At 42.6% G+C, this 25,501-nt stretch overlaps 2 protein-coding genes across 2 annotated transcripts; both read right to left on the reverse strand.

Moving 5' to 3' along the window:
- Positions 1–2,939: 2,939 nt before the first annotated feature.
- tmem200b (transmembrane protein 200B) lies at positions 2,940–15,168 on the reverse strand. Its single transcript, XM_017430675.3, has 2 exons — positions 14,352–15,168; positions 2,940–7,074 (listed from the first exon to the last, which is right to left on the reverse strand). Exon 2 carries the CDS (start codon positions 7,023–7,025, stop codon positions 5,832–5,834), a length of 1,194 nt encoding a protein of 397 aa, XP_017286164.1. The 5' UTR covers positions 7,026–7,074; positions 14,352–15,168; the 3' UTR covers positions 2,940–5,831.
- Positions 15,169–16,619: 1,451 nt separating this feature from the next.
- LOC108244453 (tRNA selenocysteine 1-associated protein 1) lies at positions 16,620–23,286 on the reverse strand. Its single transcript, XM_017430672.3, has 9 exons — positions 23,128–23,286; positions 22,496–22,593; positions 22,315–22,414; positions 22,174–22,223; positions 20,852–20,983; positions 19,286–19,402; positions 18,987–19,194; positions 18,869–18,905; positions 16,620–16,856 (listed from the first exon to the last, which is right to left on the reverse strand). Exons 1-9 carry the CDS (start codon positions 23,149–23,151, stop codon positions 16,696–16,698), a joined length of 927 nt encoding a protein of 308 aa, XP_017286161.1. The 5' UTR covers positions 23,152–23,286; the 3' UTR covers positions 16,620–16,695.
- Positions 23,287–25,501: the final 2,215 nt, after the last annotated feature.

The raw sequence follows: 25,501 nt of genomic DNA on the forward strand, positions 1-25,501 counted from the left end.
TCAAATAAATGCATACATCTCAACTAATATTTGGTTAAACGTCTCTTAGCAAGTTGCACCTTTAGCCACAGGCTTTTTGTGTCATTAAGAAGCTTCTGGCTGAATATTTGATCACATTATTTTTTACAGAGGTGGTAAAGTTCACTTAATTTGATTGGTTTCCTGGCACAGACTCAACGTTTAAACATAGTTCACAAATTTGTAACAGGGTTAAATGTTGGGCTTTGGGAAGGCCGATCCAGAAGCTTAACATTTTAGTTGTTTCATCCAATCAGAGAGCAGCTCTGATGTGTGTTTGGGATCATTGTCCTGTTGGAACACCCAGCTGTGGCCAAGTTTCAATGTCTAGCTGTTGGTTTGAGGTGAAGTTGAAGAACTTGGAGGTACTCCTCCTTCATTATTCCATTCACTTTATGCAACACACCAGTACCACAGCATGATGCTGCCACCACCATGCTTGAGAGTTGGTTTGGTGTTCTTAGGTTTGAAAGCTTCACCTTGACCTCCAAACATACTTCCTGTTATTGTGATGAAATAACTTATGGCCACAAAATTTGTCTCGTCTGACCATAAAGCCTTAAGGCTTCTTTCTCGGTCAGCACCGTCTCAGTCCATGCTGACGTAAATCTTGTTTCACTGACAGAGACACTGGTGTTCCAGCAGTTTGCTGTTCATGGCAGGCTTAAGTCTCGGGGGTTCCTGGTAGTTCCTGAACATAACCATTTTCCTTTCATCAGACGGGAACAGATGAGTATTGGTCAGTCCAATGAGTGCTGTCAAACAAATCCTTTTAATACAGGGAAAGAAAAACTACCTGCTGCAGTCAGTAAGTATCACAAACAAAAAGTTAAAAGACTTTGAGCCCATATGTATAGTATTGACTTGTGTGGGTTGGACAAAAGCTGCAATAATTTCAACTTTGGTTTTAAAAGTTATTGAAGTTGTTGTATAATTATTCCACCCTTGAAAAAGAACAGTTCAAATAAATCATTAAAAGAACTCAAATTAATTTGACGTTCGTGTCTATGATGAGTGGATGGAAATGTCTGTCCTCTGTCCTCTTTCTATAACCTAGTGACAAACAAAGGCCTTGTTGACTGGCTCTGGTTTGCTTCAGCCTTCATGCTTTACTTTTTTAATCTTTTCTTTTTGTAAAGTTGTAACTGAAACAAACTGTTTCACAAGTTGGAACTACAATGCAAACCAGCTACGTCCGAGTGTTGATTACTGATCTTTTGGGCTCTACTGACAAATACAAAAGCTTATTTTCCATTTGTGGCTCTACACCAGCTACAAACATCCTGCTGGTCTAATAAAAAAACTGTTTTGGACACAATTGCCAAAGACAAACTAAAACTGGGACTGACCTAATCTTTGCAGATGGGAAATGAAAACTTTCAGGAATCACTGACTTGCATCTAGAACCGCTGACTGTGTTAAATAGTAGGAAACTTTCTCCATCACAGTCAGATCTCCTTCCTATGGATTTACAGTGGAGTGTGTCCGTAGCTTAATTTTATAATCATTCTGGGTTAATAATATTAGAACTAGATGCATTTTTGTGACCATATGTTTCCTTATTTCATTATTTCATTAAAGCTTCACTAACTCATTGTTATCTCTGCCCTTCTCTCTCATCTCATTATGGTTTAATCAGAGGTAATTATAAGACATATTTTGGTATCTGAATATTAATTTCAATGATCTATCAATTCAGTCACTTTTTACCATAAAGTTTAATTAGAAGTGTTTAATCATGACACATTTCATGATCTGTAAATAATGTTATTAGTAAATAAATCCACTTGATATTTAAAGTACTGTTGTCATCCAGTTTCTTACATGTGACTTCAGAATCTTTAATCCAGCTAAGAAGCCAAAGAGTGATAAGATTTCCATAACCAAGTGGCTGGAATAGTGCTCAGGAACATCTGTACCGAGTATGGACTGGAAGTCCTACAGTCAAAGTGGGAGACTCCACCCAGGGTGGTGGAGAACGGCAGGGCTAAGATACTGTGGGACTTCCAGATCCAGACTGACAAACAGGTGATGGCTAACCAACCAGACATTGTGGCGATAGATAAGATCCAGAAGAAAGCAGTGGTGATAGATGTAGCAGTCCCAAGTGACTGTAACATCAGGAATAAGGATCATGAAAATCTGGAGAAATAACAAGGAGGAAATATAGAAGTTGTGGAGAGTCGAGGCCTCAGTGGTACCAGAGGTCATCGGAGCACTCGCTGCTGTGACCCCCAAACTGGAAGAGTGGCTCCAACAGACCCCAGGAACAACCTCAGAGATCTCTGACCAGAAGAGGACAGTCCTAGGAACAGTTAAGATACTGAGGAGGACCCTGAAGCTCCCAGGCCTTTGGTAGAGGACCTGAGCTTGAAGTGAAAGTGGAACCACCCATGTAGGGCAAGATGAGAGTTTTGTCATCTTATGCTACTTTAATTTTTTAGCTACCATTTTACTTCTTTTACCTAGCCTTTTGCTACTGTTAGCTTTTAGCTACTGTTTTGCTACTTTGAGTTTCTAGCTAGCCTTTTGCTAATTTAACAAGCCTCTCGCTGCTTTTAGCTTCTAGCTTGCATTTTGATGTTTGTCTTTTGATAGTTTTAACTTTTAGTTCTACTTTTGGTACTTAGCTGTCAGCGAGTCTTTTGCTTCCTTTTCTGTTGCCTCTTGCTACATTTAGCATTTTACTAGCCTTTTGTTACTTTTAGTTTCTAGTTAGTTTCGCTACTTTTAGCTTTAAGCTGGTGTCCTGCTTCTTTTCGCTTTCACAACTGAGTTTCAGCTTCCTCAGCAAACTTCAGTTGTCATTCGGCACTCACTGTGCATTTTTGCAGAAAATGCATTTTCTCTCATAATTTTTCGAATTCATGCTCCTTCGTCCATTGCTACACTTAGTGAACTCATGCAAACAGCTGCAATTTCTAAACCCCAATAATTTCAGTCTCGACAACGAAGACAAGTGAGACAACAGCAAACAGAAATTGTTTTTGCTTTGCGTTATATTCGCAACACAGGCATGGCAATGTCATTTAATTCAGTTGCAGACACAGATCAAGACAGTGATTGCATGTTCTGTCTGAGTGCTTATTATGCTTTGCATATACTAAAGAGTCACACATGGCATACAGGCAGCAGAGACAAAAAGGAAAACTGAGAAACACGGAGACTTTGCATATGTTTCCATCATGTGAAGGAGCAGGGAGCCCTAAGGGACACCCAGCTATGTGCGGACACTGATCACAATGCTAAATCCGAGTGGAGAGATGGGGGTGGCCTCATCTGTACAACGCCATTTTGCGTTTCACGGATCAAATGATGAGGGCAAAGGGTGGAGGATGTCCATGGGCGGGGTGACCCTCCCCATTCTGAAAGGATACAACCAACAGGAGACGAGCAGGAGGAATCCCAGCTTACATCAAGAGAAGATAACTGAATGTCACAAAAGTTAACCTTTAAAGAGCTGTTTCCATTACAACTTGGATCTTATGGTTTTGACCATACCTAAGAATTGTTAATAATAGAAAATTCTGATCAGCATGTTTACTGCCTAAAATGATTTGACAAGACTTACACAAATATTCAAAGTATGACTGCATAATGATTCACAATTTTTAATTCAGCAGATATCAAAATAATCAAACATTTCCCAAAAGTCTAATGATAAAGTGCAGGTTCAGTTCAGACCAGTTCCACTACCAGCAGCTAAAAGCATGTTGCTCATCATTCATAAAGAAATCAGTCAAAATATTCTACAGTAAAAATCACACATTACATTTTCAACTTTAGTTTCTAGCTTTAGTAACACTTCTTTTTGTTAAAACTTGACCTTCAAAAAAATTTTGGAGCATTTTAGTTAATGCTGGATTTGAGTTTGTGATCAACAAAACATCAAAGTAGTCCCTTTAGCACTGTTTTAGCATTGTCTGTTAGCAAAATAGAAAGTAATCACTGGATGTTCACCTACAGTACAGCTTATTTGGAGTTAATCCAATTCATAATGGCCACCACAGCTGGTCAACATTAACCAACACAATAATGATTGTAACTCAGTCAATTTTGCAGATATTGAGCTAAAATTTGACATGGTAGTAGCTAAGAGTCATTCACAACACATACTCTGAGCGTGACATCTCATGATATCGCATTAAATTACCTGTAACGTCCTTTACCAGGTTGGACCAAAACGGCTACAACTCCGTCCCTTCTAATAATGAGATGATCTCAGTTTAAAAGTCTGGTATGAAAGGCAGCGGATGATATACATTTCTTTAAGGAATAAGCATGAATTGGTGTTCTGCAGTGTTCTCTGTATCAGTGGTTCCAAAACGTTTTAGCCTCCAACCTACAAAATAACAGAGTCAGACATGTGACAGGGACTGCTGCTGGCTGAAGCAGAAAAAACATCGCTCATTAAAGGCCCAGCAGTCCTCGAAGGAATGCATGTCACCCCCTGCCCTTCATCCCAGAGTTTTAAACTAAGATCATCTTATGATGAGAAATAACAGCTCTGTAGCTGTTTTTGTCAAACCTTGAAAAATCCAATATGCGCAATCTCATGTAATATCACAACATCTTAAAAGATCTGTTAATTTTTAAATGACGTGTTTTGAATAACTCTCAGCTACTACCACACCATATTTTAGCTCAGGATCTGTAAAATTGACTGAGTTAGAGACGTTTTTGGGTTGACTAATGTGCATTATGGTGGTCATCTTGAATTGGATTCACTCCAAGAGTTAATGAATTGAGTTATAGCCATTTCTTATGTTTGCTAATGCATCTATAATGAACTGAGTTGACACCAATTATAAATCAGTTGTAGACATACATCTAATGATTCTATTGATTACTTTCTGAGCGTTTTGTTGCAAAATCCATCCTCTAGTCCATGAGATAGTTTGGTAAGACTACAGCCAAACACATGCGCACACACAGGGCAAAATCTTTACCTTTTTTGTGACGCGCGATAACAGTAAACAGAGCTGGGAGGTGTGCGAATGTTGTTTTTGTTTCGGGTGTTCAGTGGTGTGCCCTGCGGTGAAAACAGGCCCACACACAGACAAATGATGGAGTGTAACTCTACCACTGCTGAGGGAAACGACGGCTGAACCTAAGAAATAAGATCCACGTTATAATGAACAAAATTCATCTTTCATTATTCTGTATACATAGAAACCTAACAGTGACATCACTTTGCATATGTAAGATATAATATATTGCCATGCGTTGCATTTGCAGTAAGGGACCCCAGGAAAGACGTCCAGTTTTTATATAGTCGTTGCATTTTTTTTAAGAGCTGTCAGCACTTTATGGACTCGGGAGCCTGGGTAATTTGGTTCAGAAATGTTAACACAGTAGAAAAAAAAAAAAACCTTTATCCTCTTGCACCTATCTGTCTCTCCTTTATGGAGTTGTGCGCACACTGTGTCCTGGAAACAGGCAAATCCATTTAGCACGACACCAGATGATTTCCTGCATCGTTGCCAATTCAAACTGCAAAAATACAGCAATGTGTGACCTTGGTTTCCTCAGCCGTGACAGTGTAGGGAATGTATGCAGTTTTTTCTCCTTAAAATTATTAGAAAACATCAGGCAATTTTGGCCAAGTGAAGGTCTGCGTGTTGATATTCCGTGAAAGATTAAGAAAGGATGTGTGTTTTGTAAAATCTCTCTGTTAGACATTGTTCTGCCAATGGGAGAACAATGTATTACTACTGTTCTCCAGCTGTTTCCTGCCCCACACAAAATTCCAAAATAAAACTTAGAAAATAGCTTTTCTTCTTTGTAGTCTTGTTGTCAGTAAGCAACAGGCATCATTGGAAAGGCCCGGAGCCAAAACTCTTATCACAGGAAGAGTACTGCTGCTCCAGCTGGTCCAGCAGTTTGTCCACAGACTGCTCCTTGTTCTCCAGTTTCAGGTATCGTCTCCCACCTCCCAGGTCTAACCGAGGCCAGCTTCGATGACTGAGCTCCTTCACAGCATCAGCAAACTGCCCTGGGATGCTCACACAAACCTGGGAGCCAGTCTCTCCTCTGGTGACTTTGAACGGATCTATCTGACCTTCCTGTTGGAGTCCTGCTTCTGGACTCGCCCCAGTTTGGGTTCTGTAAGGGCAAGTCCTGTGGCTCATGCTGTGGCAGCGCCTCGGTTGGGCGGCCGGGATATCTGCCTCTTCTATCCCCAGATTGGACATGGAGCTGGAAGATACTAGGCTCACATTGAGTTTAAGAAGCGGGGGAGCCTGTAAACCAAAGTCGGCCCCACATTCGGCACCTGTCTGTGCCTCTGTCGGACAGTTATTGCAGGAGTTAGAACAGGAGGAGGACAGGGAAGGTGGCGGCTCTGACTCTTGGTAATGGAGCGCTTCAGTCTGGAGAACAGCTTGCTGGTAGGTTCCTTCCACCCTCTCCTTTTGGTCGCTGGTATAGCTGGTCTGGAGTAGAGGTTCGGAGCTCGCCAGCTGCTGCACACACAGGATGTTGAGATGAGCGGCAGGCAGGCTGCTCACCCACTGGTAGTGTTTGGCCATGGAGTTGGCTGCTGCCACGTCCCTTAGGCCTGCTGAAGGCACAGCCGCAGACACAGAGCAGATAACGTTATGCATCTGGGCTAGCAGCATCTGAGTCTCTCTGTCCCTGTTCTCATACAGCACTGTGTTGGCACATATGAGAATGAAGAGTCCCACCCCCATGATGACCGGCCCCAGCAGCTTCATACGCTCACCGTGGAGGAGGCTGGCAGTGGACGGGAGCGCCTTGGCACTCCCATTCAAACTTGAGGTCTGCAACTTGAAGGTCTGTTTCGGCCAGTACCCTGCTACGGCCAAGGCAGTGCCAACAGCCACCACAACCACCCCGAGAACGAGGAACACTCCGGGCAAGGAGCGAATGCGAAGCCTGCCTTGAATCACCCTGTCCTTTTTTTTCCTGCCTCGTAAGTAGAAACGAGGTTTCCGTCTGCATGGGGGCGAAGCTGGTGCGACTCCTTGGCACTTTTGAGTCTTCATGGCACGGGTAACTCCCTAACTGCTGGTCCCGGTCACAGCCCGAAGAGGTCTGAAGAAACAAGGATGTAACAAGGGTTAATGTGGTTGAAACAAATCAATTATACAGAATATATATATATATATATATATATATATATATATATATATATATATATATATATATACGCACGTATAAGTGGTCTAGTAGGGCTAAGCCCTCCCTGGTGTTTACAATAAAAATGGTAAAATACCTAAAAACCACAAATTAAAAATATTGTATCACATTTTGTGAAATTTACAATAAAAGTGGCACAAAAAAAGTCTTGAAAAAAATCCCAGTCTTTCCAAAAGGCCAACTTTTCACAACCCTGAACATTTAATGGTTTTTGCGGTACAGAATGAATGTCAGATGTCTTGTCCTGCCCCCCTCGGTTTGCTGCTCTTTTGGGCTAATTTAGTTCAGCCCAGGGTCAGCCCAAGGCCACAAGCTTTAGCCTATGACGGTTGGCGTAGAAGAACGTGCCTCGAGCGCAAGTGTATGTGGGTGTAGTTTGGCGTGGACTGAGTAGTTATGATGGTGAGCAAGATAAACATGAATGAGGTCAATAATTTAATTTCTCACCTGTTTTCCTGAATGTCTTTGTGGGGAAAACCACAAGTGGAGAGGTTAGGGGTGTATGGACCAAAGGATATTCAAAAAAGGAAAAGTGTTTTAAGGTTGTCCTTGGGCTGAAAGAGGGCATAATGTCAATTTAGAGCAGGTTTTCTTTATTTCAAATTGGATGCTTCTGTTGTTGGAATCCCAACTGCGGCATTTATTACATATCTGTTAGCCCACCCTACAAATATCACCAGTATACACACGTGTGTGCTTGACAGTACAACGCTGCAGTGTATTCCTAAATGCAGGAGAAAGGTATGTTTTGAATCCTAACAGACCAACACCTCCCACCCCCTCACCTCGGAGCCCCTTCCAAAAGCCACGCTTCTAAGACCTGTGAACGCACCGCCACACGCAGCAGGACGAGAGCACCGTCTGCGTGTTGTGGTACAATTATTGCTATAAATGGGATTAACAAACGTGTCTATTTTTGGAGTCCTTCTTTTTTTGGCTCTTTTAGTTGTGCTTGAAGTTACTGAAGAAGAAACAGGCTGCTGCTGCTACTCTTTGTCACTTTGTCAGACACTTTTGCTCATTCTACTAGCATCTCTTAGTACAGCAGAGCTCTGTAGTAGAATCTGGTGTATCCGGGGTGGAGCATGAAGACAGATAGGTTGACTGTGTAATCATTAATTTTGACACAAAACACAGTATTGGCTGAGGCTTTTAGCCAGCAGTGACTGAAACACTAATTAATTTATTATTTTTGGACAATCTCTTCTTGATGTCATCTTTGTTATACAGTGTTATTAAAGGCAAGGCAATTATGTTCCACCCTGTGTTTGGGTGTGTACAATAGTCTGTTAGCAAAATATCTCATGAACTACTGGATGGATTTTATTAAACCTTTCAGAAAATACTCATTGGCTGTGCATCTACAATTCACTAACTTTTGGAGTGAATCCAATTCAAGATGGCCACCACACCTAATACACATTAGTCAACCCAAAAACGGCTATAACTCAGTCAATGTTACAGATACTGAGCTAAAATTGTATGTCGTAGTAGCTGAGAGTCATTCAAAACACCTCCTCTGAGCACTAACATCCTGTAACATTGCATGAGATTTCACACGTCTTTATTTTCAAGGTTTGACCAAGACGGCTACAACTCAGCTTCTCAAGATGACCTATGTTTAAAACCCTGGCCTGAAAGGTGGCGGGCGAAAAGCATTCTTTCAAGGATTGCTTGGCTGTTCATTTATTTGCATTTTCCTTCCAAAGAACCAGATTTTGGAAGCATTGCAGAACAAAAATGGAGCTCATTTAAACCTTTTCCATATTACTCCACATTATTTTGCTGGGACACCAAGCATTTTTTGAAGGACTGCATATCGCCCGCCATCTTTCATGCAGGAGCATTAGACCAAGATCGTCTTATGATAAGAAATGATGGCGTTATAGTCGTCTTGGTCAAACTTTTAATGGGACCACAGCAAAAAACATTTTTTTCCCCTTCTCATTTTTAGATGAGGAAACCCTCCTGTACTACCACACCAAATTTTAGCTCATTATCTGCAAAATTAGCCATTCTATGTATGAGTTATGGCCATTTTTTTTGTTAACTAATGTGCATTAGCTGTGGCAACCATCTTGAATCACATTGATTAATTAGTTGTAAGCGTACATCCAATAATTACTTTCTGAGACTTTCATTACAATCTGTGAAGTGGTTTTTGAGATATTTTAGCAACACAGACAAAAAAACACATACTCACACAGACGCTAGCAAAAACATTATCACCCTCTTGCTTTTGGCAGCGATCAATAAGGAGCAACTTAACAATAAAGTGGGACACCAAAACATCTGTTGCCTGTGTGAGGCTTGCTAAATTAAAAATGGTACATCTTGTTCTCCACAGCGCTCCACATTGGGCTCAGTCAGTAACTGAAAAACCAAAATACTGGAGGCTAAAAGGTCAACGTGGTTTCAATTTACAGTTCAAAACTCCATTCAATTCATGGTACATATTTGTATGTTGGTCTGGCTTGTTTTTTTTAAATCTGCAATCATCACAAAAAAAAAAATAGTAACTTTGTAAAAGTCAGTTTCTATTTTGAGTACAAAAGCAAAAAGCTGCTTTGGAGCAGCACTAATCTGGAACTTTACAGTTGCATGAAATTCAGGGAACTTACGTTAAATAGTTTGTACTTATAGCGATCTTAGTTTATGTGTGTCTCATTCCCTGCCATCCACACTGCTGCCATCTGAGGTAACCCGAAGCTCTAAGAGCTGTGAACCTATAAAGGAACCAAAGAACCTGTTGTTTAACTCTCACAAGGAAAAATGTTACCAGGACCACCTTCTTCCGCCGGCACAGTATCACTAAAATTAAGAATATCTTCTCCTAAATGATGAAGACAACCTGGACAGAGCACTTATCCCTTCTAGACAGGGTTATTGTGATTCTTTATTATCCCTTAGTTCTGCTGCTATAGGCTTAGACTGCTGGAGGACAAACTGACCACATTTCCTCCCTATGCTCTCCATGTTTATACATGCAGTTATTTCTATCATTAACATGTGTTCTTTGTTTTCCTTCCCATAGAAACTCCACCTGGACCAATCCATCTGTTTGTCTGTGTTAAACTCCAGCCGGTCGAAGCAGATGGCCACTCGTCCTGAGCCTGGTTCTGGTTCTGCTGGAGGTTTCTTCCTGTTAAAAGAGAATCGTTCCTTTCCACTGTCACCTTCACGCGACAAGAAGTAAAGATCGACACAATATGCTGGCCTTCCTAAATGCCTTTTTTTATTAATTGGTATTTAATATTTTACTGTATGGGATTTTGGTGTAATAAACATGGATTGAATTGGCGGTAATTAGATAAGGATCTGAATCTGTTTTGGATTGATTTTAGACTTGTTATTTTTGTTGTATAGAGGCCTAGGTCTGAACTAAACCTGTACTGCTGCCTGAGCCGGCAGGAACTGTTAAAAAAAAAAAAAAAACAAGCTCCTGATGGCTAAAAAAGGGTCAACTCGTGCTTTTATTGAGGTAGATGAGCCAAAAGGTGTCACGGCGATGAACGTGTCCACATTTGAAAATACACAGTGTGGAAAGACACTCCACATATTCGAGTAATTTATAATTTGAAATTCAGATTTTTATCTGTCTGAATGCGCAAATGGGTTTCCATTTTCCTGCGTCCCATTTTCAAAGCTATCCAGACTCATTTTATGTCGGGAGCATAAATCCTGTTTCAGGTCATGAGGGGTCTGGAGCCATCACAGCAGTCAGTGGGCAGGAGGAGGGGGTCAGCTTATCCGAGGGCCCACACAGAGACACACACACACTTTTAAAGCGCCACACACACTTTTACACCCAAGGTTCATTTAGATTCATCAAATATGCTAACATGTATGCACAGTGGGTTGTAATAGTATTCACCCCTTTGGTATTCTTCCTGTTTTGCTGCCTTAAAACCTGGAAGTGATTTTGGGGCTTGTTTTAAATAATTCTGAAAAATCTGAAAGGGAAAAGTGGCGCATGCATATGTATTCCCCCCATTTGCTTCGATGACTCAACCACTTCCTTCAGAAGCCACATAATTAGTTAAATAAGAGCCCCTTTTTGTCACAGCACAAACAAAAAAGAATAAGGGAGACGGGAAGAGACAGCTTGTTGACTTTTAATTGTTTGTTACAAAGAAATGTCAAGCAGTAAATCTCAGGGATGAGACAGCTGTAATCTGTCTCACCAAAGGGTGTCAGAATGTCTATTTGAACGAAGCATATCAGTAAGACAAAAATGAGGCCATCAGTACCATCATAACAGGAAGGCTTTATCATGTCTTCACATTACACTGTAAACAGACGTGTACTATACATGTTGTCCCAATGTGGACACCTCAGAAGATCAAATAATCTTATTTTCCACAATACCACCTGTGAGCAATCTTTGGATACATTCACACCTGAAGGTCCGGTAGACTTTGGGGACCAAAATTGCTGCATTTGTTGCATTTTTAGCTGCTGCAGTTCTCATTCACACTGCACTTAGTCAATGGAGTCAAACCCTTAGAGCAACCTGTTCCCCCCCTTGCCTGTGGTGGCGCCGCACCAAGAACTACTGAAGGAAACAACACGCAAACCTCTGAAGAAGACACTGAGTGCAACTTCCTTCTTCTGGAAAAGGAAACAAAAATGGAGCGGCGTCAAATTTTAGTGGTTTAAAGGACCTCCTCTTCACTCCACGTCTGACCACGAGCCATCTCTCCCGCTTGTGGTAGAAACACTCGTTTGTTTTGGTTGTATTTACCCAGAAGGCCCTGTGCTGTAGTCCACTTCCTGCTTTTGAAGCGGTCTCCGGTCTGCTTGCATTCACATGTGCATTCGAACCGCGCCAGAGTTCACTTCAACCGAACTGAGACCAAGGTTTTTAGGTGGACCAGAGTTCGCTTATTTGGTCCGCATCAGAGTTTGATTGTGTGTTCACACCTCCCCAAACGAACCGGACTTTCTAGGCAAACGAACAGAGCTGCTGTGAATGCACCCTAAGTGTCAAATAATCTATATTTGTTCTGATAGCCTCCAGAATCAACACCAGTGCACCACCTCAAAGTAGCAAGGGCTACTACCGAACAAGAGACAGCTTGAAGACCAAGGATGTCTCCACACTGGTCAGAGACAAAGTTGGGAAGAAGTGCAGATCAGGGTTGGAATTTTAAAAATATCTTAAACTCTAAGCATCCCTCAGACTGCCATTATTGGAAACAGACAGATGATGCCACCGCAGCAAAAGCTGCCAAAAGATGGTCATCCACCAAAACTCACAAACTGGGCAAGGAGGTCATTAATCAAAGAACCAACAAAGAGACTAAAGATAACCTGATGGAGCAGCTCTTCTGCAGAGATGGAAAGATCTGTCCTTAGGACCACTATAAGCTGCACAGAGCTGGGCTTCATGGAGAAATGGCAGGAAAAAATTACCGCTTAAAGAAGATTTTTTTAAAAAAAGCAGGATTATTTGGAATTTATTTCTAAACACATGAAAAAGGTGCTGTGGTCAGATGAGAACAAAGTCAAACTTTTAGGCCATCAAGGATAACACCACGTCTGAGGCAAGTCTACCAACACTCATGCTGAAGACACCAGCCATACAGTGAAGCATGGTGGTGGCAGCATCATGCTGAGGGAATGATTTTCTTCGGCAGGGACTGGGAAACATCAGATTTAAAGGAAAGATGGATGGAACAAAATACTAAGAAATCTTTGATGGAAATTAGTTGGGAGTCTTCCAGAGATCTGAGACTGGGACGGAGGTCCACCTTCCAGCAGGACGATGACTCTAAACACTCCACTCGGTGAAGGAGAACCAGGTAAAGGTACTGGAATGGTACAATTAAAACCCAGATCTCAGTCCAACTGAGAATCTCTGGTTTGATTTAAAGATTGAAGACAAACTTGAAGAGACTTGATGTTGTAACTGATGGAAAAGACAGTGACACAAAGTATGGCCTTTTTTTAATATGGGGGGGGTTCTTATTCCATCCATCCATTTTTTGACACTCATCTGTCATTGGGTTAAAAAAGCAACAGGTCCAGGAGAGGACCCAAACAGCCCCCTCCCCAGCAACACTCTCCAGCTCTTCTTGGGGGTTTCTGAAAGCATTCTCGGGCCAGAGAGGATCCCTCCAGTGAGTTCTGGGTCTCCGTGGGATCTGACTGGAAAACCTCCAGAAGGAGGCGTCCTAAACAGATCCGCGAGCCACCTCAGCTGACTCCTTTCAATGCAGAGGAGCAGTGGCTCTACTCTGAGCTCCCCCCATCTCCAAGTCTGAGCCCAGACATCCTGCAGAGGAAGTTCATTTCAACTAGTTGTATCCAGGATATGACGTCAGGTGAGGGTTGGAACACAGACAGAACAGTTAATTGAGAGCTTTGCCCATTTGATCAGTTGCTTCTTCACAAGGACATAAAAAAGCTTTTTTTTAGCTTTTTGCTACTTTTTCGTATTTAGACAGTGTTTTGCTATTTTTGGCTAGTGTTTTCCTAATCTTTGAATTTTTGCTTAGCATTTAGCTGTTTTGAGCCATTAGCTAACCTTCCGCTTCTTTTAGCTTGGATTCTGCTTCTGTCAGCTCAGTTTCAACTTCTTCGGCAAAGTCAAGAAAGTGCAATTCCTTTATTAAATTTGATATATTTTCAAGCCTCCACAGAAACCCGTCTGTAGTTTAAACCCAGTCCAGTTGTGTCTCTGTCAACATGGTTAACTCTGAGGATCACTGCACCACCGTTATGGCTGTCTGACTGCAGGGACAAAGCCGGTGTGATGCTGGCAGATGTTACAGTCCACTAATGTGGAGCTCGGACACAACTTTGTCCTGCATTAGAGACAACATGCAGCCAGACTGCACCCAGAGCCGCCACTACACCGAGCAGGCAAAATGCACAGGGTGTCCGGTCCATCAGTCCGCCTGCAGGAGCCAGGATCTGCGAGGGTTAGTCTGGAGCCAGCTCACTCCTGGGAAGCCACAAGTTGTGTCACATGACAGGAATAAAAGATGTGTCGGGATGAAATGGTGCGATGACCTTGGTGGGGGCGGAATGCGTCTAAAAACGGGATAAATTCGTGTTTCGTCTGCTGTGATGCAAAAGCTCCCTGTGCACTAAACCCGAACAGCTATTCGTTCACATCACCGTCAGGCATTAAAACAGTCAAGAAAGAAGTGGCGTCTCATCTTTACCTTAAACAATGGACAGCTGTGGACAGCTGTGGACTGCCGTGCCGTGCCGTGCCAGGCTATCTGTCAGTCTGAACGGGCTGCAGCATTCAGCGCACTGATCAACTCAGTCATTTCTCTGACACAATTCGGAAACAAGCCACTTCCTCTGACTGCAGTAAACCAGAGGAGTCTCCCTCCAGAACCAGAACCACAACCCCGCAGCCGAGGTCCGGACTCACATCCAGCCGTGCGGGAGCCGCTCACTCCGGATGAAACTTGCTGCCATCTCTGGGATCTGCTGAAGCGTCTTCAGACTTTGTGTTAAAAAGAAAAAAACATCCAGTTTGTCACCAGGATGAAGTCAGCCCAACTGTTGCCCCGAGTCTCCACACGTCCACAGTCCAGCGGTACCGGGGACAGGACGAGGCAATGTCGGCCAACCCGTCCGAACCGATCCAAACAAAACCTGGTGTCATCCCGAGGACGGGACGAAGATCTGCTGCCTTAGTCCAACACCCATCTCAGTGAGGAAGACACAACTACCACAAACACACACTCACCTTCAAAATAAAACACCCAGCTCAGTCAGGAGGACACAACTAACACAAACACACATTCACTTTCAAAATAAAACACCCAGCTCATTCAGGAGGACACAAGTAACACAAACACACACTCACTTTCAAAATAAAACACCCAGCTCATTCAGGAGGACACAAGTAACGCAAACACACTCACCTTCAAAATAAAACACCGAGCTCAGTGAGGAGGACACAAGTAACACAAACACACACTCACCTTCAAAATAAAACACCCAGCTCAGTCACAACTAACACAAACACACACTTAAAATCTTTCAGAAATCATTTTAGCACCCCTCCACACCACATCCAGGAACTAACAACATGGCGGCTGGACCGACTCAGTTTTCTTTGTTTGTTTGCTGAAGTTGATTAGATGTGGCGGCCATCTTGATGATAATGAGTGACGTACATCTAATGATTATTGGGTTATTATGGAGAGTTTATTCTAATCTATCTATTGTGAGATATTTTGCTAACAGACAAGCAGGCTTGTTGTCAACAGTTTATGCCAAAGGTTTCAGTAAAGATGCACATTACTCGCAGCTACGACCACACTAAATTGTTCCAAAATATCTGCACATAGTAGTGAGTTGTAGCCATGTTTGTGTTTGCTATGGTCGCTTAAACAAAACAGATTTAGTTTCAGGCAGCAGTATATATTTTAATGACCTAAAACAACCCTGTCCTGTCTTCTAGAAGATGCTGTATGTTCAATTCAGACATTTGTCTGAATTGAACTTCAAACCAAATATAATAAATTTATTTATCATTTAGTTCTTCTTCTTTTTATTTTATTGTTATTATTAGTTAAAATTATTGATCTATATACATACACACATGTTACCAGAACCCAAAAAGCCCCAAAGGACCAGCGGCCTCTAGTGGCTGCAGAAACTAATATTAAGTCCTGACTTTCCATTTAAAGGAACAGAACAGATTTTTTTCCCAGGTGATTTCGCTGCTGAATCCTCTATTATGTATCATTAAAATGTGTAAAAAGTGTCATGTTACACTGATTAGCATGTCAATATTTATTTTTTATTTCTTGCCTGCGTGGGTGATTCCACTTCACCTCAAACTCCTCCGGTTTCTGTGCTCCATGCTCAGTGTTACACACCATGACACCGAACAGCCCTGTGACTACATTTCACCCTTTGAATATTCAGACCGACATGCCCGAGTCTAACATGTCCCAGTGGGACAATTATGACTCTCAGCTACCACCAGCTCAATATCTGAACAACATGCAGCCATTTTTGTACTGGCTAATGTTGATGCGGCGGCCATTTTAAATGGGACTGCCTCCAACAGTGAATCGGCTGCAGACACGAGTTGAATACAAATAGTCAATGGCGTTTTGTTGAAGCCCAAATATCCTTTGTTTTAATCTGCTTGGATGGGGTCATTTTCTCTGCTTATATTACAAACTACCTCATAGTGTCTGTAACAACGTTTCATTGTTAACTCAGGTGAAATATTGTTAATCTGGAGTGGACTGTTGGTGTCATGGAGCATCCTAAAGTTTCCATCTGTATTTTTACCAGGGGACCAGTAAAGTCACAAATCTTACCCGATTCATCAAACTAAAGTGACCAAACCTATTCAAACTGTAAGGGTGTTTAACTGAGTGTCGGCAGGAAATCTTGACTGATGTGTTTAATATATAATTTTAATTTCATGAAACTTGACAGTTCAGTTTACAAACTCAATTAAAAATAACTTTATTCAGTTGTGGTTCTAAAAATAAAAAAACAAAACACGAGGACAAAGGTAATGTCTCTTCAGCAGCAGATGGGCTCGGGCAGGATGGAAGTGATGTACTCCTGCTCCGCGGAGAACTCCGGAGGCTGCCAGTGGCACTCGATGAGAGCGTCGTACAGCTCCTCGCTCAGCTCCATGAACTTCCTGTTGGCCTCCACCACGTCCACCTCCAGGCCAGGATCTGCAGCCCAGACGAACACAGGAAGGTTACTCGCAGGTCAAGTGTATGAAGGGACACGCACAAATTAGGTCTAGTTTGTTATGGTGGTCTAATTTTAATGGAGAGAGAGAGAGAGACAGAGTATCAGCTAAAAGCCCAGGAAAACACACTGGGAGCAGTGAGACAGGTCTTGTAGCAGGTCTCACACACTCTTGGCCCTTCACTTGGAATCTTAAAGCTTCAGCTTCCTCTACAAGACTGATGCCTAGAGACCAGCTAGGCCACTCCCAGACCTCAGTGTGCAGCTGCTTTAGGCGCTCCTGTTGCCATGGCAATAGGCTTTGGGTCACTGTCATGGAAGACCCACCTTCAGTGTTCTGGTTGAGCTTACAGTACGTGGTCCAGTCTATTGAACCATCAATGCGGTAAAGCTGTTCCGTCCCCTTAGCAGGAAAAAAAAAACCAAATCATAATGTTTCCATCTCCGTGCATTGACAGTGGGGAGGATGGTTTTTAAGTCACGCTCAGCATTTCTCTTGCTTGAGTTGAGTTTAATACCAAGGATTTGCATTTTGATCTCATCTGATTTAGGGTGCATTCACAGCAGCCCTGTTTGGTCTGCTTTAATGGAACTCTAGTTCGTTTGCCTCGAAAGTCCGGTTCGTTTGGGGAGGTGTGAGCGCGCAATCGAACTCTGGTCTGCCTAAAAACCTTGGTCTCAGTTCGGTTGAAGTGAACTCTGGCGCGGTTCGAATGATATCTGAAAGCAAGCGGACCGCAGACCGCTCCAAAAGCAGGAAGCGGACTACAGCACAGGGCCTTCTGGGTAAATACAACCAAAACAAACAAGTGTTTCTATCACTAGAGGGAGGTAAAATGTTTGTTTGGCACATGTACCACAGACAAAACAGAAATCCTAAAACCGCTAAAATTTGATGCCGCTCCATTTTTGTTTCCTTTTCCAGAAGAAGGAAATTGAGATCAGTGTCTTCTTCAGAGGTTTGCGTGTCGTTTCTTTCAGTAGCTCTTGGTGCAGCACCACCACAGGCGAAGGGGGGAACATGTTGCTCAAAGGGTTTGGCTCCATTGACTCTGTGCAGTGTGAATGAGAACCACAGCAGCTGAAAAATGGAACAAATGTTGACATTTTGGTCCCCAGTCGAACAGAGTCTACTGGACACCAGGTGTGAATACAGCCTTAATCAACTTATCCCAAGCCATTTCTTCATGTCATGTAGATGTTCCCTGGCCAACTGACGACAGGTCTGTAGGGTCTTCTTGAGCAGGAGGACCTCCAGCCTGTTACAGTGAGGTGTTTACCAGTGGTGTTCTTGGTGACTGGGGTCTCAGCTGGCTTCAGATCATTAACAAGCTCTTCCTGGTTAGCTGCGGGCTGACCCCTCATCTTTCTTAGTATCGTTCTCCCCTAACGAGGTAAGATCTTGGCTGGAGCTCCAGACCTAGGGCGACGAACTGTCATTTTTGTACTTCTTCCATTCCATTCGTCACCTTCTCGTCAAGCTTCCTGCTGATGGCTTTTGTAACCCATTCCAGCCTGGTATAGATCCATCTTGTCCCTGACGTCCTCTGACAGCTTGAGTGGATGGGTAGGTGAATCAGTGTGGCCCAGTAAGTGAGGTCCTCTGATTGATTTGTTTAAGCTACATGGGTACATATCCAATTTGCGGGAGACAGATCTGTAGTCGGCTTTCTTTTTAGTACATACGTACGTACGTACCAACCGACCGACTGACCTTTCTTTTTATTTAATAAGGCCAATTGGCTGTGGCAGCCAACTTGACATAGATTGGCTAATGAATATTTTCTTCAAGTTTCAAAAAAATCTATTCAGTGGTTCATAAGACACAAACATGGGCAAAAACATTATGGGCCGCCTTTTGTCACTTTTGTTTATGAAGTGACTTCACAAATTATTTGCATACATGCAATGTTTACTGTTTGTTTTCCCCTCTGTCTTTTGATATTTGCAACATTGGTTTTCCGGTGACACTACTACTAGTCTCAGTACTTACCTTCCACTGGTTCTTCCTCTGGAAGGGCTTCAGTTTCCTAAAACAAGACATTAATACGACACGTCAGAATGACCACTGTTTGTTGATCATGACCAGCTAAACAGAGAGCGGGGTTTACCTGCGGCGGGGGGTACTGTGTGTAGTCATATTGTGAATAGTTGTAGCCATACATCGCCGCGGTCTGATCATAGCCCCAGGAAGAGTAATACCCGGGGTAGCTCTGCTGATGGTACTGGTTATACTGGTCGTAGCCGTATCTGTACGCTGAGTTGGACTGCCATGACTGTTTGCTCTCCGACTGCTGCTGCTGGGGCTTGTTTCTTAAACTGAGAGAGAGAAGAAGGAGCCACTTCTGAACAAACACAGCGACGAGCCAACGAACGGAAAAGGGTGGCAGGAGCACCGTTGGACACTTACTTGTTAGCAGCCAAGCTTAACCTCAGAGGCTTGCTCCCCAGTCCTACGGCACCCTGGCACTCCTCCAGGGCCCTCTTCTGAAGCCGCTCGTCTGGGAACTGAACAAATCCGCAGCCCCTGAAAGTGAGAGGTGACAGCAGTGTCGGTGTGAGGAGGAGCTGCTGGTAGGGTCAGATTCACAGCAACGACTTGATTTGAATGTGATGAAGACTTTCATCTGGATAAGAGTGGACAGTCATGTAAACCCCTGGCTCTCCAAGTGTGGTACTCAGAAGAAATGCTGCTATCAGCTGTTTAAAAGCTAAATAAGAAGCTAATTAACCGTCAAAAGCTTTGTGTTTTTCAAAATGATACTCGTGAAAAGTTTGAGAACCACTAATGTAAATACTCAAAGTTCCATTAAAAAAAAAAAAACTACTGAACTTCCCTTTTTTTAGTTTTTCAAGACGTTTCTCTTCTTGGATCTTTCGCAGCTCAAACAGTGTTGCGTTCCAAGATTTCACACTGCGGTGAGTTGCTATGTTTATGAGAGCTAAGCTCACAGGCAAATCGCTCTCCCTTCCCTCTTCCCTGAGGGTTGTAAGTAGAGATGGGAGGCTCAGGATCCCGTTTCGCTCGGTTTGCTTGGATCAAATCTCTGCGATAACGTGACGCCGTGGCAAACACCGGAAGTGAGGCGACTGATTTGAATCTTTGGCGCTGTTGTAACAGGGCAACAAATTTTATTTGTAAGTTTATATTTTAAATTTTTTATTAACACTTTTTCAGAATGAAGACCCAATTGCTTATGGATGAGTTTATTTCATTTGTGTTGGAGCTGGAATTAAAACGATGTGAATCGTGGACGTTTGTGGCTGCTATGACCGCAGCTGACCACTAGATGTCACTGGTAGAACCTGCCTGAGGCTTTTACAATCAGGAAGAAGGCTCAAAAGCTTCACATGGCTCTGTCCTTCGCCCGTCTGTGCTTGTAGTTCTAAATGTGATCTGCATACGAGTTTAGCTCTCATAAATGGAAGAACTCACTGCGATTTTAAAGGTTTAAATGTAGGAAGCTCCTTGGATGACAAAAAAAATCACAGGAAAAGAAGTCCAGTCACTATTTTTTTGTCCTGGACGACTGAGAATTTACACCAAAACCCATTATGTAAATATGTGTCCTCATCTATACAGAGTTTTCTAAGGTTTACACCACCACCACTGAGACCTGGACTTAGTTTTTCACACAGCTTTTCCCAATTTGGCTTTGTTTTTGTTTATTAAATAATGACACAGTGGAATCTGTTGTGTTTTAGTTCACTCGAGGTTAGGTTTGAATTGTTTTAGAAGCTGATGAAGACCAGATTCTTTTTATTACATCCTGATACCAAAAAGCTGAAAACTGAAAGAGGGTCTTTGTTTTCCTCGTGACTATTTGTAATTCAGTGTTGGTGTAAATTCTCCACCATTTAGTCGAGCAGGTGGTAAAATCATGTATTGTATTTTGCTGACGGGGTAAGAAAAAAAAAAAAAAGGCTAACACCGCCTGCTCTTTTCTTTATTTCGCTGTGACAAATGAAAACTTACTTGGAGTTGCCCATGCTGTCGAGCACTACCTTCCCCCCCCGACAGGATGGGTAACGGTTGTAAAAAAATTCATAGAGCATCCCATCGTCCACCTCTGGCGTTAGGTCTCCCACGAACAGAGAGTACATTTGACTGGAGAAAAGAGGGGAATAAAAGAGACAGTGGTGTTTTAATAACATGACATAACAGCTCTATGTCTCCATGTTCAGTCGAGGCAGCATATGTACTATTTAACCATTCGTACATCCAGACTTTCAGCTTGAATGGGAATAGCGTGCTATGAAGTTTGGTGCTTGTAGCTTTCATAATTGTTTGACTTTCTTTATTTTAGGGACACTTTAGGGACACACAGGTTTGATTCCTGGCAGCAGCCACATGTTGAAGTGTCCCTGGGCAAGACACTGAAACCCTCACTGCCTCTGATGTGACCTGTCAGTGTACGAATATGATTTAAATCACTGATCTACAGAATGATTTATTCAGATTAGCTTTGTAGTGTGCTGTATGACTGTGTGTGGATGGATAAATGACGGCACAGATTGTGTTGTAAAGCGCTTTGAGTGGCCTGGTTGGCTACAAGGTCATATATAAGTACAGTCTATTTACCATTTAAAATAAGATTTCTCATAGAAATACATTAAGACGTCTCCATCTCCTTCAAAATATTGTTCGCTTTGAAATCCGCTTCAGCGTACTTGCTCTATTGTAGTCTTCTTGTCCTATTTGTAGCTTTTAGCTAACCTTTCCCTAATTCTTGCTTTTTCTGGCTTTTTCCTGCTTCAGGTTTTAGCTTCCGTTCTCAGATTCATGACATTCTTATTGCCCAGTAGTTACACAACCTCGTTATGCAGCTACAAGACAGTTGCTTTGGTGTTGGGTGAAAAAAAAAAACCTCAATAAAATTGCAATTGATGATTAGCAGAACGGGATAACGTTCAGGAGAAGTAGTGCAGTAAAAGTCATATGGGGGAGGGATGTGTGAGAGTGTTGCAGTGGGAGTAAACAGTGGGGAAGAATGGTGCCCCGCGGCACAGCGTTTTGGTCCTGACTGGCTGTAGCCTCCTGCCGGAGAGGAGCAGTGTGAACAGGTTGTGTGAAGGATCAGAGGTGGTCTTTACCACCCACCCTGCGGGACACTGCGGGCGTGCAGGTCACAGCCTGATGAAACAATAATAGCAAACAATATACTGTGGTCTGCTCTTGTCCTTGGCAGCGGCTGCAGCTCACCGCGTGGCGATGGAGGACCTGATCACAGCTGAGTGCAAAGGCTCCATAATCATCTTTTGACATGTTTTTCTAGACTTCAAAATGTTCAGACTCACCCAGTTTCCTGCTTCCCAAAGGTGGCTCGGTTCAACTTGAATCTTGTGGGCTATGGGAAACGGACATTAGAATTCAACGTGTCATTTTTTAAAGAGTTTCCATTACGAATACACAACAGGAGCAATGAGTGCACTCTATACCGGATTAGCCCCAGGTAGAGATTTTCCATTGATTTTGCGCAGGCACCTCTCAGCCGTGGCTTCATCGCTCATCTCCACGAAGCAGTAACCCAGAGCCCCCCTGGGAGAGACGACACACGGTTAATTGCAGCAATAACACTGCTGCGAATGCTGCAGCTCCTCGTGGATACCGGGCCCTCACCCTGTCATCTTGTTTCGAATGATGCGCACATTCACCACCTCCTCCCCCATCGTGGAAAAAGCCCTGGTGATGAACTTCTCATCCATGTAGGCATCCAGCTGCAGGAGAAGGCACATCAGGGATCATTCAGGAATCTCTGCTGGTTAGGATCATAATTAACCTGCACTTGGCTCCATAACTCCCATTTTATTATTCCCCAAAGGCAAAAGCAAAAAATATTGTGCCAATGTCTGTCTGTGTCTGTTAGCAAAATATCTCACGAACCACTGAGTGGATCTGAGTGAGACTATCACAAATAAATCACTGGATGTACATCTAGGACTGACTATTTTTTGTGGGTGAACTTTAGACACAGGTACAACCAAACGACTTAAAAGGTTTTTACCAAATACTCCAAACAAACTAACACTAGCCAATACCCCCCCCCACACACACACACACACACACACACACACACACACACACAAACTACTACTATCCAATACACCCCACACAAACTACCCTACACTAATCTACTCAGAGCCCACGACACTAAAAGGTTTCTCCGTGAGGTCGGTGTTGTGTTGCTAGCAGCTAGCAGCTAGCTGTCTTCCAGACTGATGACTGACGTCAGGAAACAGCCTTAAACTCACGTTGCCCATCCATAATGTGCTCATGATGCCGTGACCGTGAATTTTCCTCCGCACACCAGGAGCTGGAAGCGCTAAAACTCAAAACAATCACCAGCTGTCCCACAGACGACACACAAGGCACGGAAGAGCTTTAGCATTACTTCCTGTTTTCACACAGGCAGACACAGCGCATGCGCTCTGCTGCCCCCATCAGGTCAGGCGGTATAATCACATTAATACAATAAACAAATAAAGGTAAAAAACAAACATGTATTTGCATTCATGTAAACACTACAAAAACATACCTAAAAGGTACTACCGTACCAAACTTTAGCTGAATGTCTGTAAAACTGGTTGAGTTCAACATTTTTTGTGTATGCTAAGTTTGCTCAGTTGTGGCCGATTGTGTTAATTCTAAATGTTAACCAGTTGTAGACGTACATTCAAATATTATTTCCTTAGAGTTTATTTAAATCCATTTAGTGGTTCCTGAGATATTCTGCTAATTGGTCAAACACAAACACACAAAGGCAAAAATACCGCCTTCGCCAGTGGGCAATAATCAGTTGTAGACGTACATCTAATGACTAATTTCTGAGAGTCTCAATAAAATCTACAGTGGTTCAGGAGATCGTTTGTTAATAGACAAATGGACACAGACAGAAGCAGAAACATGATCACTCTTCTTTTGCCTTTTAGTGGCAGGCAAAAACAAAAGCTAAGAGACATGCATCACATTTCAGCTCCCAAAGCTTAGAAATTTTCTACCATTTGATCTGTAGGTGCATCTGCTTGTCTCCTGGTCTCACTTACCTTTTAACTGATAGTTTCAGCACAGAATGTTAAACTGTAATTTACAATGTAAGCCAGGTCAAAGCAGGTCTTTATAATGGAGGATTAAGCCAGTCATTTTAACTTTTATTCACACCTTCATGCATGTGACCAAAGCACCTCTTTTGTGAGTTAGACAAACAAAGACCCTAATGACTCTCCAGTGGGAGGGGAATGAGATTAATCTGCACGCGAGTGCCTAAAAGTGCATGCCACTGCATGCAATAAAAGGCTAGGAACTCCACACTGTCCAGGAGTCCCCTGGATGGGAAGTGAAATGTATTCAGCTACAGAAAAGAAGTGCAGCTGTTTTGCTTTATTTATTTATTTTTTAAATACTTAGACGAGAATACGTAGCTCAGTGGTCAGTGCTGCAGTCTTGCATTCCTGAAGCTGCAGGTTTAAGCCCAGGTTGCATCAGGAAGGCCATGAAGTGTAAAACAATTGCCAAATCGTCACTGCAAGTTAACTCGTTGTGGCGTCCCCATGTAGGAGGAAACAGTTGAATGAAGGAAATACTAAGAAGCTGATGCTGGAGGCTTTCAAACAGGTGTATCTAAGCTGAGATCCATCTGACACTTCGATGACTCACAGGTGGCGTCTACAGGTCATAGTTGGAAAGTCTGGTGCCTTAAAAATAATCCGTTAGAATATGCACAACATATCTGCTTCTGCTATAACTTAGTTCAACACAAGTTAGCTTTTAATAATAACTTTTGTAAAAAAAAAAGTTAGCAAAAGGTTATTTGATATTATATTTTATTTATTTAATAATTTTTTCACCCATTCAGCATTCTGGACATCAAGTCCAACCTTGGTCAGGGGGCAAATTTACAACAAATAACAGCATTTGTGGGTAGAATTTAGCATGATGGTGTTATCTTTCAATTCACCAAAAACAACAGCTGATTACCTGACAACATACACAACAAACTACAGCAGAAAAATGGAAATTGTTATGCACTAATACAATGTGATAGACATGAAGGCCACAAAAACTGCACCAATCAATGCTGGTGTAAACATACTCTGCTCCAATTAGACAAAGAAAATGCTGACTAGGGTTTTTACATTATCAGCCTTTGTGCTCATGTGTAAAACTGCCTACGTGAGACACCAAGGTCAGACGGCGGGCGCCACACCATCTGGCTCTCCCAAACAGAGATGTGTTATGTGTTTTTGCTATGAACTGGACTGGCCTTGGCTTGCTCAGATCAACCCCTTTTTTCTTCTTCCTTTAATAAAAGAGAAAGCCCAAGTAAGGAGTCAGAACTTCCTGGACAGCACGCCGTTAGAAGCTGTTGTGGAATTTCTCCTCTTTGCGAAGGCCTTCACAAAAAAAGACAACGAGCCTCTCCAGTGTGATTCTTTCTTAGCAGGTTAAATAAATCAAAACCCTGACAGTGTATTTAAGATGCTAATTTGTTGATTGTGATGAAGAAGCAGAAATGTCTTAATTTGAATGATACATAATGGATCTTATGCTAAATGTTATGCAATTAAAATTTCCTGGTTAAAAATCTGAAATGGGGTTTGAGAAGAGTCAAACAAAACTAGAGAATGG

The sequence above is a fragment of the Kryptolebias marmoratus genome, linkage group LG5, assembly GCF_001649575.2.
Source record: "Kryptolebias marmoratus isolate JLee-2015 linkage group LG5, ASM164957v2, whole genome shotgun sequence".
NCBI lineage: Eukaryota > Metazoa > Chordata > Actinopteri > Cyprinodontiformes > Rivulidae > Kryptolebias > Kryptolebias marmoratus.